Consider the following 14718-nt stretch of genomic DNA (forward strand, 5'->3'; position numbering starts at 1 on the left):
TGCAGCTGTTGTCCCTTTCTCGCCAGCATTTAGAAAATTCAAAGTTAATAAAGGATTATGAAATCTCTCTTTGGGGGGTCTTGATTATCCCTTTCTGTTTATTTAGCATGTCTTTTATAGTTTGATTTGATCTTTCTATAGCTGCTTGCCCTGTAGGATTGTGTGATATACCTGTAATATACTTTATATTGTAATAAGCAAAACACTGTTTCATTTTACTAGAGACATATGCTGGAGCACTGTCAGTCTTAATTTGTACAAGTATTCCCATGATGGCCATAACTTCTAGCAAATGAGTAATTACAGAATCAGTCTTTTAAGAACTCAAAGCAGTTGCCCATTGAAATCCTGCATAAGTATCAATGGTGTGGTGTACATATTTTAATTTTCCAAATTCTACAAAATGAAACACATCCAGCTGCTAGATTTTATTCCTTTGAGTACTCTTTGGGTTACTTCCTACAGATAGTGGGGTTTGGTTGCATAAAGAACAAGTAGGACATTTCCTTTCAATTTCCGTGGCTTGTTGCCAATTGGTGAAAAATCCTTTTTCAAACCCTTGCTATTGATATGATGCTTTTTTAAAAATGAAACTCTGAGGCCTCCAGCATATTTCCTATCAATAGTTTATCAATTTCATCACTATCTTGTGCTAGAGGCCTGGCAGACCCATATGGGATTGGATATGTGTTATAGATAAGGGATGATTCCTATTCCTGATTATTTCTTGTAACTAAATAAATAACAAAGTTAATTCTGACTTATCAGGAATAAATTCAGCAGTTTTAATGTGTAAAATAACTTTTCAGCATACCGAGAGTCAGTAATTATGTTAAGAGGTTCTATAAAATCCATTAATACCATCAGAATACCATATAATTCTGACTTTTGGACAGAATCATAAGGGCTTTGAGACATTTTACTTAAATTTCCTGATGTATAATCTGCCTTTCTTGATTTGTCTGCATCAGTTTAAAATGTAGGGGCTCCAGAAATTGGTGTTCCCCATACAATATTTAGAAGAACCCAGTTAGTTCTCTTTATAAATTTAATTCTATTGCTTTTGGGATTTTTGTTGTTAATCTCTCCCAAAAAATCACTGCAAGCTCTTTGCCAATGTTCATCTTCTGCCCATAATGAGTCAATTTCATCATTCATAAAAGGTACTATAATTTCTGCTGGGTGTATTCCTGCTAATTGATGAACTGTCAACTTTCCTTTTAGAATCAACTCAGAGACCTTTTCTAGATAAGTATTTAATTTTTTACCCTGTTTATGTGGTAAAAAGATCCATTCTAAATTAATATCTTCCCTCTGCATTACTATTCCTGTAGACGAATGCATAGAAGGTAAAATAACCAGAATGAAATCAAGCTCTGGATCCAAATAGTCCACATATTCATCCTGTAATTTCTTTTCCACCAAAGCCAATTCTCTCTCAGCCTCAGCTGATAATTCTCTTGGACTATTTAAGTCCTTGTTACCATTTACAGTTTTGAACAAATTACTCAGTTCATCATTTTTTACCCTAATAATGGGCCATAGATTGGAAATGTCTCCTAGCAATATTTGAAAGTCATTTAGAGTTCACAACTGATCTGTCCTAATTTGCACCTTTTGGGATCTAATTTTTTAGGCCTATTTTATATCCTAAATAATTAATAGAATCTTCTCTTTGTAGTTTTTCAGGAGAAATTTGTAATCTCCAACAAGGCAAAATTTTCTTTACTTCTTCAAACATTTTCTCTAAAGTATCTACATTTGAATCAGCTAGTAAGATGTCATCTATGTGTAATGGTTAACTATAGATAAAGGAAACTGCTTATGTATCATTTCCAATGGCTGACATACAAAATATGGCGCAGGATAGGGCTATTTAATATTCCCTGTGGGAGAACCTTCCATTGATAACTCTTAACAGGCTGAGAATTATTATAAGTAGGCACCATGAAGGCAGATTTTTCTCTGTCTTTTTCTTGTAAAAGTATAGTGAAGAAACAGTCTTTTAAATCAATAACTATAAGAGGCCATCCTTTATGTAATAGAGGAGGCAAAGGAATTCCAAACTGTAGAGAGCCCATTTGCTGATTCACTTTATTAACAGTTCTTAAATCAGTCACCATTCTCCATTTTCCAGATTTCTTTTGTTTGAGCTTTTTATTTATTTATTTTTTATTTTATTTTATTTTTTCATTTTTCTCTATTAAGAAATTTTCTACTCACTCCACATACCACCCACAGATCCCCCTCCTCCTTCCTCTCATCCCACCCCTCTCTCCCAAGCCACCCTACATCCCCACATCCCCCAAATCAAGGTCTCCGATGGTGAGTCAGCAGAGCCTGGCACACTGAGCCTATGCAGGTCCAAGCCCCTTCCCACTGCACCAAAGCTGTGCAAGGTGTCACACCACAGGCACTGGATTCCCAGAAACCTGCCCATGCACCAGGGACATATCCTGATCCCCCTGCTTGGGTGCCCCTCAAACATTTTGAGCCAAACAACCATCTTCTATATCTAGAGGGCCTAGTCCAGTCCCATGGTGGCTCCACAGCCACCAGTCCACAGTTCATGGGCTTCCACTAGTGTGGCCAGTCATCTCTGTATATCCTCCCATCATGATCTCAACGTCCCTCACCTGCAGAATCCCTCCTCTCTCTCATCAATTAGATTCCCAGAGCTCAGCCTGGTGCCATGCCGTGGATCTCTGCATCTGCCTCCATCAGTCACTGGACAAAGGCTCTATGATGACAGTTAGGTATTCACTAGACCAGTCACCAGAGTAGACCAGTCCAGGCACCCTCTGGACTACTGCCAGAAGACCAAGGTGGGGTCATCCTTGTCGATTCCTGAGAGCCTCCCCAGTACCCTGCCTCTTTCTATTCCCATGATGTTCTCATCTATCATGGTATCTTCCTCCCTGCCCCCCACTCTGTCCCTGTTCCAGCTTGACCCTCCCATTTCTCTAAGTTCTCATTCCCCACTCCTCACCCAACACCCAGTCCACTCCTATAGATCTTATCCACTTCTTCTTCTCAGGGTCATTCATGTGTCCCTCCTAGGGTCTTTCCCTGTTAGCTAGCCTCTCTGGAGTTGTGGGTTGCAGTCTGGCCATCCCTTCCCTCACATCTAGTATCCACTTATGAGTGAGTATATACTATGTTTGTCCTTCTGAGTCTGGGTTACCTTACTCAAAATGATATTTTCTAGTTCTATCCATTTGCCTGCAAATTTCATGATATCATTGTTTTTTACTGCTGAGTAGTACTCCATTGTGTATATGTGCCACATTTTCTTTATCCATTCTTCAGTTGAGGGGCATCTAGGTTGTTTCCAGGTTCTTGCTATTATGAATAATGCTGATTTGAACATAGTTGAGCATGTGTCTTTGTGGTAAGATTGAGCATTCCTTGGGTGTATGCCCAAGAGGGGTATAGATGGGTGTTGAGGTAGATTGATTCCCAATTTTCTGAAAAACTGTCATACTGATTTCCAAAGTGGCTGTACAAGTTTGTACTCCCACCAACAGTGTAGGAATGTTCCCCTTGCTCCACATCCTCTCCAACACAAGCTGTCTTCAGTGTTTTTGATCTTAGCCATTCTGACAGGTGTAAGATGGTATCTCAGAGCTGTTTTGATTTGCATTTCCCTGATGACTAAGGATGCTGAGCAATTCCTTAAATTGGCCATTTGAGATTCTTCTGTTGAGAATTCTCTGTTAAGCTCTGTAGCCCATTTTTTAATTGGGTTGTTCAGCATTTTTAAGTTTAGCTTTTTGAGTTCTTTATATATTTTGGAGATCAGCCCTCAGTCAGATGTGGGGTTGGTGAAGATATTTTCCCATTCTGTAGGCTGTTGCTTTGTCTTATTGACCATGTACTTTGCTTTAAAAAAGCTTCTCAGTTTCAGGAGGTCCCATTCATTAATTGTTGCTCTCAGTGTCTGTGCTACTGGAGTTATATTTAGGAAGCAATCTCCTGTGCCAAAGTGTTCCAGACTACTTCCTACTTTCTCTTCTATCAAGTTCAGTGTAACTGGACTTATGTTGAGGTCTTTGATCCACTTGGACTTGAGTTTTGTGCATGGTGACAGATATGGATCTATTTGCAATCTTCTGCATGTTGACATCCAGTTATGCCAGCCCCATTTGTTGAAGATTATTTCTTTTTCCATGGTACAGTTTTGGCTTCTTTGTCTAAAATCATATGTTCATAGGTGTGTGGATTAATATCAGGGTCTTCAATTTGATTCCATTGGTCCATGTGTCAGTTTTTATGCCAGTACCAAGCTGTTTTTATTACTATAGCTCTATAGTAGAGCTTGAGGTCAGGGATCGTGATGGCCCCAGAGGTTGCTTTATTATACAGGATTCTTTAACTATCCTAGGTTTTCTGTTTTTCCATAGAAAGTTAAGTATTGTTCTTTCCAAGTCTGTGAAGAATTGTGTTGGGATTTGGATGGGGATTGCACTGAATCTGTATATTGCTTTTGGTAAGATTGCCATTTTTACTATGTTGATTCTACCTATCTATGAGCATGGGAGATCTTTCCATTTTCTGATATCTTCTTCAATATCAGGGGAAACTGTGGTCGATATATAAAATCAATGAAAACAATGTTATTTAAATAAAATAAAATAAAGTGAAAAGAAAAGCTGGATACAAATAAGCTAAGCTAAGACCAGGCATTCGTAAGAAAGAATAAACCTCTGTGTGGTTTATTTGGAACCTGGTAGTGGACCCCAAAGAACAAATGAATAAGTAAACAACCAATAACACTCACCATTTGTATTTCCTTTTCTTTTTTTGAGACAGGGTTTTTCTGTGTTGTTTTTAGTGCCTATCCTGGATCTCACTCCATAGACCAGGCTGGCCTTGAACTTAGAGATCCGACTGGCTCTACCTCCTGAGTACTGGGAATAAAGGGGTGTGCCACCACTGCTGTATTCACCATTTGTATTTCTTCTTCTGAGAACTCTGTGTTTATTCCATAACCTGCTTTTAATTCAATTTTTTTGTGTTGTAGGGAGTTGGTTAGGAGTTGTAGGGAGTCAGTGTAGTTAGATGGTAGGGGGAATTTATTGAGAGCATCCACATGCTACAGAAGCCTTGGTCACCAGCATCTTCTCTGGTTATCCGCTCCCATCTATGTTGGCATATTTGTTGTTTGCCTGTGTCACATCAAGAATAGTCTAACTGTTCCAGTCAATTATGAATTTGTGCTTCATGATTTCTAGCTGCATCTTACTGTTTCCTGTGAAACATTGTCCATACATCTCTTACGTCAGACATTGGGATTCCAGGGAACAGCATCATCCCAACCCCGTGACATCTGTGAAAATTTAAAACAAGAATAGTAAGTGCTTAGAGGAACTGTTGCCAAGCCTAGAGCTGTGTGGTAGAATGGAGTCAGAGATAGGTCTTGTGCAAAAACATATCTTCTTCCTCTTTTGTATGGGATGTCATCATCCTGGCCTCTACCCTGCTCTATCCCATGGGTGGGTCCCACTGTGTGGACTGTATCACTAGTTCTGTTTGCTGTTTATGTGATGGTCTGGCATGAGGCACTGCCATGGTCCTTGGAGCTGCTCTTCTTGCACTTGGTAAGTGAGATAGTGATCATTACAGAGTGGTAATGAATACAGAATCCAAGATTTATAATCTGGGCTCCACTCACAGAACTCTCCCTCTATGAAGACCTGGCCTAGTGGTATCAGAGGAGTGCTCTCTGGTCTCAGGCTGCCCATTTGGCCCGCGGGTTTTGATCTGAGCTCTGGGGTTGGGATCAGTGTAAAAGAGGGCAGACTTCTCTCACCAACTATTTTTCTTTTCTATTTCAGTGTGTTTAATGGAACAGAGGATCTGGGCACAGCATGGTGAGTCTGTTCTCTGTTTTGGCCATGGGAAACTATATTTGGCTGGGAGTAGCAGGGGAGGAGCTTGAGACATCTTGAGTAGATCCTGAGATGGAATTTTCATTGGCAGCCACTAGCACACTTACTTAATGATTCGTCCTTACTATTGCAGCCATCTTTGTGATGGGGATTCTCCACCAAGAGCAAGTAATGCCCACATGGTATCTGGCTTAGAAGGACACTGAAATGAATGTTATAGAGGAGGGGGCACCTGGACACATGTTTCCTTCTGAGAATACAGACGTTTGATTTTGAATTTGTTTTCCCTTTCTTCCCATTTCGTCTCACCTGGGCTGTGTCTGATTTTCTTACTGTGTTCTGCCCTTGGGAAGACACATCATCCAGGAGATAGAATTGAAGTAAATGCTATTTAATGTGGGTGTGGCACAGACAGGATTCATTTATTTTTGGAGGCTCCAAGTCTTTGTGTGATATTGGAGAGGGGCATAGAGGTCGGGTTTTACTTGGAAGCAAGAGACAAAGTAAGTTGTAGGTCAGTGATTTAACCGGGATTTCATGTTGATTGGCCCAGAGAAGTGGGGAGGTTTAATGATGAGAATTAGCAACCCACAGGGTCCATTCATGTGCTGCTAGGAGACAAGGAGAGAAGCCACTGATAGCATTAAGGTTTAAAAGTTATTCTGACATTGTTTGGGAACAGTAAAGATGAGTAGGCCATTGGAACTATGCCATAGGCTCCATTCTGAAAACAATGAGACTTCTCTCTGGAGGTGTGCTGGTTAGTTTTCTTTCAACATGGCACAAGCTAGAGTCCTCTGGGAAGAAGAAACATCAGCTGAGGAATTGTCCCCACCATATTGGCCTGTGGGCATGTCTGTGGGGCATTTTCTTAGTTAGTAATTGTTGTGGGAGCTACTCTATAGCTCTTTGGGAACCTGATCCTCTTGACATCAGATGACTAGCAATCTTTTCCTGTGTCTCTTCAGGGCCACCACCCCAGCCTTCCATCTGGGCAGTTCCAGGAGCTGTGATTTCCACAGGCAGTGCTGTGACCATCTTCTGCAGGACCCCTCCAGGAGTGACTTATGTGCGTCTAACCCATTATGTGCAGGATGGAAAGTGGTTTGATTGCATCCCACAGGGAGCCCAGGAGGTGTTTGAATTCAGTCTGCAGAATATGACACAAGGCAGTGCTGGGGCTTACCACTGTGACTACTTCAACGGAAGTGCATGGTTACAAAATAATGACAAACTGGAGCTGGTGGTGACAGGTGAGTAACTGCCCAAGCACACTGTTCTTCAGACTCAGTCTCTGATGCCTACCTCACTGAACCACATTTGCCCCATCACAGGCCCTGCCCTGTATCTCTGCTCCCATATATGGATCTCTCCCCTCTCCTCTCCTCTCCTCTCCTCTCCTCTCCTCTCCTCTCCTCTCCTCTCCTCTCCTCTCCTCTCCTCTCCTCTCCTCTCCTCTCCTCTCCTCTCCTTTCTTCTACTATTTTCCTTTTCTCTCATCTCATCCTTTTTTCAATTCCCATTTTTTCTTGACTGTTTTTGAGACAGGTTCTCAAATATCTCTGTCTGGCCTTGAACTTACTGTGTATCCAAACATAATCTTGAACTTCTGATCATTCTGCTTGTACTATCCTAATAATATCATTATAGACATGAAAGGTGACACCGTTCATATGGTGATGGGCATAGAACATAGGGCATTGTGTATAGTAGGTAGGAACTTGCCCAACTAGGATTCATCCCCAGACCCTCTGTTTTGGTTTGTGACCCTCCCTCTGTGCTGACCATGTTCTAGGCTCTCTTTGGAAATGTGACTATAGCCCCTAGGGGATGGAGTTCATGAGAACTGACAGCAGCCTTCTGTACACACGTAGAACATCTCTATTGTCCTGGTTCGTGGAAAAGAATACAAACATGTTTTGTGATCCCTGTCGATTAGCAATGGATAAATTTTTACTTTCCTTTATATTTTCTACTCTGTGGTCAGACTCTGAATTGTACACTAATAATATTTTAAATAACATTTTTCTGTGATATTTTAAGAGACAGACTCTGATCATTTACCTCTGTGGCCTGGAAATCCAGGTATATATAAGGATGGTTTTAAACTAACAGAGATCCATCTCCCTCTGATCCTGAGTGCCACCACAACCAGATAATAACAGGGTCTTTTCTCTTCTAGGTGTTTACAAAATCAAGCCATCCCTTACTGTTGATTCAAGACCCAAGGGATTCTTAGAAAGAAAAGTGACTCTCCTCTGTCACACACATCATTTGTTTGACCTCTTCATCCTCTGCAGAGGTGGAAATGCTTCCTTGAACCAGAACTGCTCCCATCAGGACCACAACACATTCCTCATCTCCGTGAGCCCAGGGCACAGGAGGACCTACGTATGTTTTGGTTCTTACAAACAGAATTCCTACTTGTGGTCACTGCCTAGTGATCCTCTGGAGCCCACAGGTGAGTTCCTGTCTTATACTATGTCTTTAAGTCCATGCTCAGAGAAGCCTCAAAAATGTGTCAGGTGGGATGCAGCAATTCCACTGTGTGTCAGCGGTGTGCTGACTGTTCCACACTGCATCACTCTGCTGTCTTGAGTCACTTCATTTGCATTCTGGAATCTGAACATTATCTGCTAATTGTGTGAAATGAGGGCATATGCAGGTGTATTCTTTTGGAGAAGAGATGTCATTACCCATCATGATATGTGGTGTTCCACACAGTTTCTGGCCATGTAACCTACTGTGGTGTGTGCATGCTTGCACATGCAGAAACACACATACCCCTTGCTAGCTAATAGTGATGGAGAATTTAAAAGGATCTATGCGAGTTTCTTCCTTCAGGAAGACTTGGATTTTTGCCTCACAACGTATTTTGTGAGCGCAGTGCTGTGTCTGAATCGCCATCACACTAGTGGAGAAAGCATGAAGACATTTTCTGAAGAGAACAAGGGGAATTTTAATCAGGACCTTGTAGGATTATGTAGGGAGAGAGCAAATCCAGCCTCCATGATGGTTAAGATTCAGTTTTGTATCCTTAGCTCATTCAGTTATTTGTATGTTTCAGAGTTCCAGTGGAGGTGATATCTTCTAGGTAAGGAGATGAGGGGCACAAATGTGTTCTTTAAGAACTATGGGACATTGTGGATGCTCATGGGTTAGGGATGGAAGGGTAGACCTGAGGAGGCAGAAAGAAGAAATGTCACATGAAAGATACAGTGAGACTTGTTGGATAAAGAGGGAGTTGGTATTGCTGGGCGTGGGATGAGCGTGGGAAATGAGATATGAAAAGAATCAAAGCACATTGAATATATCTATGAAACTTCAAAGAAAAAACATTTAAGAAATAAGCCAAACCAAACTAATAGCATGCTTCCTTTACCCAAGTGCACAACCCTGCTTCCACTAAGTCAGGCAGCTAAATACAACAGCAGAACACTGAATGTGAATGTCCCAGGTAGAGCTAGGAAGGGGACGGTGTGTGATGAGCTTGTGTGTAATCAGTCATCAAATGGGAGTCTCTGGTGATTGCACCAGTTAGCTTGATCGTCAACTTGACATAGCCTAGAGTCATCTGAGAGGAAAGCCCTGAGTGAGGAATTGTCTAGATCAGATTGGCCTGTAGGCATGTTTGTGGGGTAGTCTCTTGATCATTAGCCGATGTGGGAGAGCCCAGCCTACTGTCCTCAGTTCCATTAATTAGCAGGTGGCAGAATGTTATTGAATGTTAGAAGGACAATGGTAGAAAAGGAAATGAGAGCAGGCTCCCTTAGATGGTGGCTTCTTATTCTCCAAAGGCATTAGGAGGAGAGAAGGTGGGAAGGCATAGGTGGGTATCCAAACAGGATGGAAAGGTAAAGAGATGACCCAGAGGCTTTATAAAATACCCAAGCCAGTGTCCATTTAAGGGACTTCCAGCATTAGATTTCTCTTATCCAGAATGGGTAAAGCTGTCAATTTCTCTTTATCTGATACTTGATCTGTCTTTCAACATTCTTTTTTGAGACATGACCTCACTGTGCAGCTCTGGCTGTCCTGGAACCCTGTAAGTAGACCAGTCTGGCCCCAAACTCATAGAGATCTACCTGCTTCTGTTTCCCAAGTGCTGTGATGAGAGGTGTGGGCACTGCTATGCCTAGATGTCATTCAGTTCTTGGTCAGTGTCATGGAATGAGTTTAGCAGTCCCCTGTATGACTGCCAGTACCCCCATTAACACTAGCTAAGCAAGACTCCAGTTAGGGAGGCAGCTAAAGCATCCATACACAGTTCAGCTTCCGATTCCTGCTTGTGTTCCTGACCAACCTCCCTCAAAGACAGAATGTGACTTAGAAGTCTAAGATAAATTAGCATTTCTCTCCAAGTTGGGATTGGTCATATCATGTCATTACAGCGACAGAAAAGAAACCGGAATAGTGATAAACATATTTAGACACTTGCTCAAGTGCACTATGTTCTGATTGATGGCCATTAATTGTGCTGCTGTAGTGAAGACACCTGCATGAGCCTGGGTTGTGTAGCTAAAGGAGTATTCAACAGCTCTCAGCTCAGACACCTGGTAACATTTCAGTAGAGCTCCTGGTTGACTAATATCCAAGCATCCCTCTCATCCTTATGTTCCCATTGCAGGAGATGTCATTTGCCTTCTTACATGTATTATTTATTGGGTGTCTTTTGTGCCATTTCTACATGGTTCTTCACCATATCCCATCCTTTCTTAAAACTTCCCTCAGACTCCTTCCCTTCTTTGCCCATCATGCCAACATCACCTTTCTCCTTCTATCACGGTCACTAGTTGTCTCTCCATTTTCTTCTGGCCTCTCATGTCCATTTATCACCCAGCAAGTTCATTCTTCCCTCCAAACCCTCTTATATCTGCCCTCCTTCAAATTCATGGTCTCTATCTTCACCAATTTTTTTTTATTATGGTTGTATATATGTCTAAGTATAACCCGCAAGTCTGTAGAATGTTATTTGTATGTATGTTTTCAGGTTGACTCCCTGCCACTGGACAATCAGTTGATGTGCTCTTCCCTCTGAAATACCACCTGTCTTGCTCTCCTTTTCCCTAGTTGCCTATAGCTCTTTGTCTAGCACATAGAATTTTATATGAGTGTGTATTCATCGTACAAAGTGATGTTTTCCTTCAAGCATATTCTGAAGTTTGATTTGTATTCAACCCATGCTCATATGCTCATGCTGTGTGTGATGAAACAGATGGGAAGAGAAAGTAAGCTGGGGATGGTTAGAAGGGGTGTAGAATGCCACTTTTGGACACGATATATTCATTCCATTATGAACTCAGTGAAACTGCACTGGCCACTGAGGCTGCCTCAGACTGAGCTTGTCAACAGCCAACTCTGATTGGGAGAAGGGCTCAAGAGTTCCTGACACTCCCCTGATGAGCTAGTCACCACTGATTGATTCTGGAAATTGAGGCATCACTGCCATTGACTGTGTAACCATTTGTGAGCCCACTAGTCTTTCATGGAGATTTGCACACTCGTGGTCACACAGATGTCCCTGGTCAAACACATTGGGTCTCAAAACTAAAGAATATCAAACATATGATTATAGAAAAGGGACTTATGGAGAGGATGAGTGTGGGTAGAGGTTGGAAGGTGATAGGGAAGTATAGAAAGCCAGAATAATCAGAATGCATTGTCCAAGAATCAAGTACAGAGAGACATCTAATATTGATCAAACTGAGTAAATTATTGCTATGTGTATTGTGAAATTGAAGCTAAGAGACATATTTGCAGAAGTGTGAACTTTCACTTTGTAAATACAAACTGGGTCCTAAGTAGTTAATTGTTTGGGTTGTACCACTGATTCTAGTGAATATACTAGAACCAGAAAAGCCACCAAAACATTATCCTAATAGTCAGCAATTCAAATCTATTTAGTCTATAATGATTTTGGTACAGCTTGAACATGCATCTCTTTTTATGCTTTGTTCCAAAGAAATATGATCCTTGCATGAGTCTCACATTGTAGAAAGTGCATTAGTCCCATTTTGTAATATAACTTGCCCCTAGCTCATCCAACCAAAAAGCTTCCTTAGCTTTTCATACAGTTCTGTTTGTCAGAAGTGGTCTTTCTATAACCCATGTAGAGATGTATTTTATTCTAAGACCAAATACAGTGGTCGTTATTGAAAAAATAGCTGAAAATAAAGTTAATATTTATTGACATAAAAACTTTAAATGTTGCTTTTTTTTTCCTCCACAGAGTCTTCTACATCAGATTACAGATTAGAGAATTCCATTCGGCTTATCCTGGCAATCATCCTCCTGTTAGGCCTTGGGGCTCTATTGCTAGATGCGTGGAAGAGCAGAAGAGGGCCCATGGGCCCTTCATGGAATCTTAAACTGAGAGCCTAGATACCTCTTTCTATACCTCATCAAAATGCTTGCAATAAGAGTCTAAAAGGAGTTGTGATCTCTCTGCAGAGTACTCAGTGTCTGGAGTTGTGGTACAATACATTTGATGTGATTGGAATTTCAGAATTCTTTGTGTGGTTTTGTAGGCAAGATCCCCATTTAGTAGATTCCTGTTTCTCTCTTCTGTCTCCTGTGGGACATCTCTGTGTGGTACCCATCCCTCATTTCTTATTTCTCTGCATATGATTTCTTTCTTCTTTGTTTTTCCCTCCTGCCCTGTGGACATCCTATTTTGGAATGTGACTGAATTGCATTGTTGATGTGAGCATAGCCCTGCCATGGAGGCCAACACTCTAGAAACAAGGGAATGCCAAAGCCTTCCCTGGTCCTTGTGTAGATACTGAAAGTGAGTGTCGTATCATTTGCAGCATCCTCATCCATGATGACTGCAGCCTTAGACTGTTCTCCAAGACCCCATATGACACGAGTTAACCCAACCGCTCATTCCTGCTATGTATACCACCAGCAACTCAGTGAGTTCCCAGTTTGCTTGTGCACCTCCTACAGAGTATGAACTGTCCATCTGACTCCAGCTTTGCTTCTTTCACATGAGTCTTTTTTCTTAATGTCTTTTTGCCCCAGTCAGATTTTCAAACTCATCTGTATGTGCTGCATCTCTACCCCATCTCATGCAAGGAGTCCCCCATTGTCTTGTCCTCTCACTAAGCTCCTCTACCGCTGACCCTGTGAGCAACTTCCGTACTTCAACATGAGTTTCCTTGTCAAGCAGAGCTCATATCTTTTTTCTTTAGATTTATTTTTTGATCAGCAACTGTGTTTAATTGAGATATTTTACTACATTGGTGACATGAGACTTTAGACTCATCCCTTTCCCAGAGCCTTTCCCATACCTCCTCACTCCTCCAGCTCATTTCCTCTTACCCCCACTGATATCTTAGCACATACACTCCATCATCCTGTCTGTTACTCCCTCCCCTAACATCTTTAAGTGTAACATACAATGAATTTTGATCACATTTAATTACTGCCAGAAGAGCATAATTGCCCATGTAGGGTAACTCCAGTTAAATTCTTTCATATGGATACATGTACATACATATACATACACATGTACATTCATTCATATATGAAATATTTAGGAAGCTTTATCAAATAGTAGGTTTCCATGCAGCTTTCACATTTTATTTTCAGCTATGCTTTAACTATTCTTCTTTTGTCCTACAATGTTGCCTTCACTGTGATCCAACCTTAGTCCCAATGATTGCATGTTTCTCTTTAATATCACCTCTGTTCTACTATTCTGCTTCCCTTAAGATCTTTCTTCCCTCACTCTACCAATGGTTCCTTTATACTTTTCTGGATTCTTCTGGTGCTTCAAATTAAACACACACACACACACACACACACACACACACACACACACACACACACACGCATCTAAATACTTAGCACTGAGATCCATATATGCAACCTTTGTCTTTCTGGGTCTGATTACCTCACTCAGTATAAAGTTTTCCAACTCCTACTGATTACCTGCAACTTGCAGTTTTCTTTACAGCTGAATAAAATCCCATTTTGTATAGGCATCTGTCTTAGTCTCTGTTCCATTGCTGTGAAGAGATACCATGACCAGTGGAACTCTTATGAAGCAATAATGTATGCCATGAAATCCAGCTCCAAGGTTATACACAAGGTTCATAGAATAAAGCACAGCATATTGAAATCTAATTAAGAACCTTTTTATTAATCTGAGGGTATTTTCAGAAACTAAATAAATTTACATACAAACTGTTTGGGTCTTGTTCTTTTTTTTTTTTTTTTTTTTAAAGATTGGTTTATTTGCTATGTATACAGTGTTCTGTCTACATGTATCCCTGAAGGCCAGAAGAGGGCACCAGATCTCATTACAGATGGTTGTGAGCCACCATGTGGTTGCTGGGAATTGAACTCAGGACCTCTGGAAGAGCAGTCAGTGCTCTTAACTGCTGAGCCATCTCTCCAGCTCTGGTCTTGTTCTTATTTATTCTTCTGCTCTATTTCTGCAGCTTCTTTTCTCAGCTCTAATTTTACAGCTTGTTTTTAGCTCTGATTTTACCTAAGTTCTATTTTTTCCCTCTAGTTTTTCTCAGCTCTCATTCTTCTCAGCTCCCCTCTCTATCTGGTTGTATACACACTTCTAATAGGAGCCTCTTTGCAATACTCAGAAAAGTTACAAAGCCCTCTCACGGTCAGTAGCACCTTCCTTGAGAGATGATAAGGAGCAAAGCCATTTACCATGGCAAGGCACAGGTGGGGACATGCTGCTTGGCACTTTCTTGGGCAGTGGCATCCACAGTTAGCTGAACAAAAACTGTTTCTCTCTGGACTTGGTTAGCCAGTTAGTCACATAAATTTCAAGACTTCAACCTAGACAGTTGGTTAACTG

At 41.2% G+C, this 14718-nt stretch overlaps 1 protein-coding gene across 3 annotated transcripts in view; it reads left to right on the plus strand.

The window, feature by feature from the left end:
- LOC114688725 (leukocyte immunoglobulin-like receptor subfamily A member 5) overlaps positions 1–14086 on the plus strand; it is a 28290-nt gene extending 14204 nt beyond the window's left edge. For 2 of the 3 annotated variants that reach the window (XM_037202156.1, XM_037202155.1), the window contains exons 3-6: positions 5838–5873; positions 6860–7144; positions 8074–8352; positions 12121–14086. In XM_037202156.1, the coding sequence (XP_037058051.1) occupies positions 5846–5873; positions 6860–7144; positions 8074–8352; positions 12121–12272 (744 nt within the window). In that variant the 5' untranslated portion in view covers positions 5838–5845 and the 3' untranslated portion in view covers positions 12273–14086. Of the gene's footprint in view, positions 1–5481; positions 5601–5837; positions 5874–6859; positions 7145–8073; positions 8353–12120 lie in introns of those variants that run through there. The other variant, XM_037202154.1, reaches the window with a different exon arrangement.
- The last annotated feature ends 632 nt before the right edge of the window (positions 14087–14718 follow it).

Source organism: Peromyscus leucopus, chromosome 1, assembly GCF_004664715.2.
Source record: "Peromyscus leucopus breed LL Stock chromosome 1, UCI_PerLeu_2.1, whole genome shotgun sequence".
In the NCBI taxonomy this organism is placed as follows: Eukaryota; Metazoa; Chordata; class Mammalia; order Rodentia; family Cricetidae; genus Peromyscus; species Peromyscus leucopus.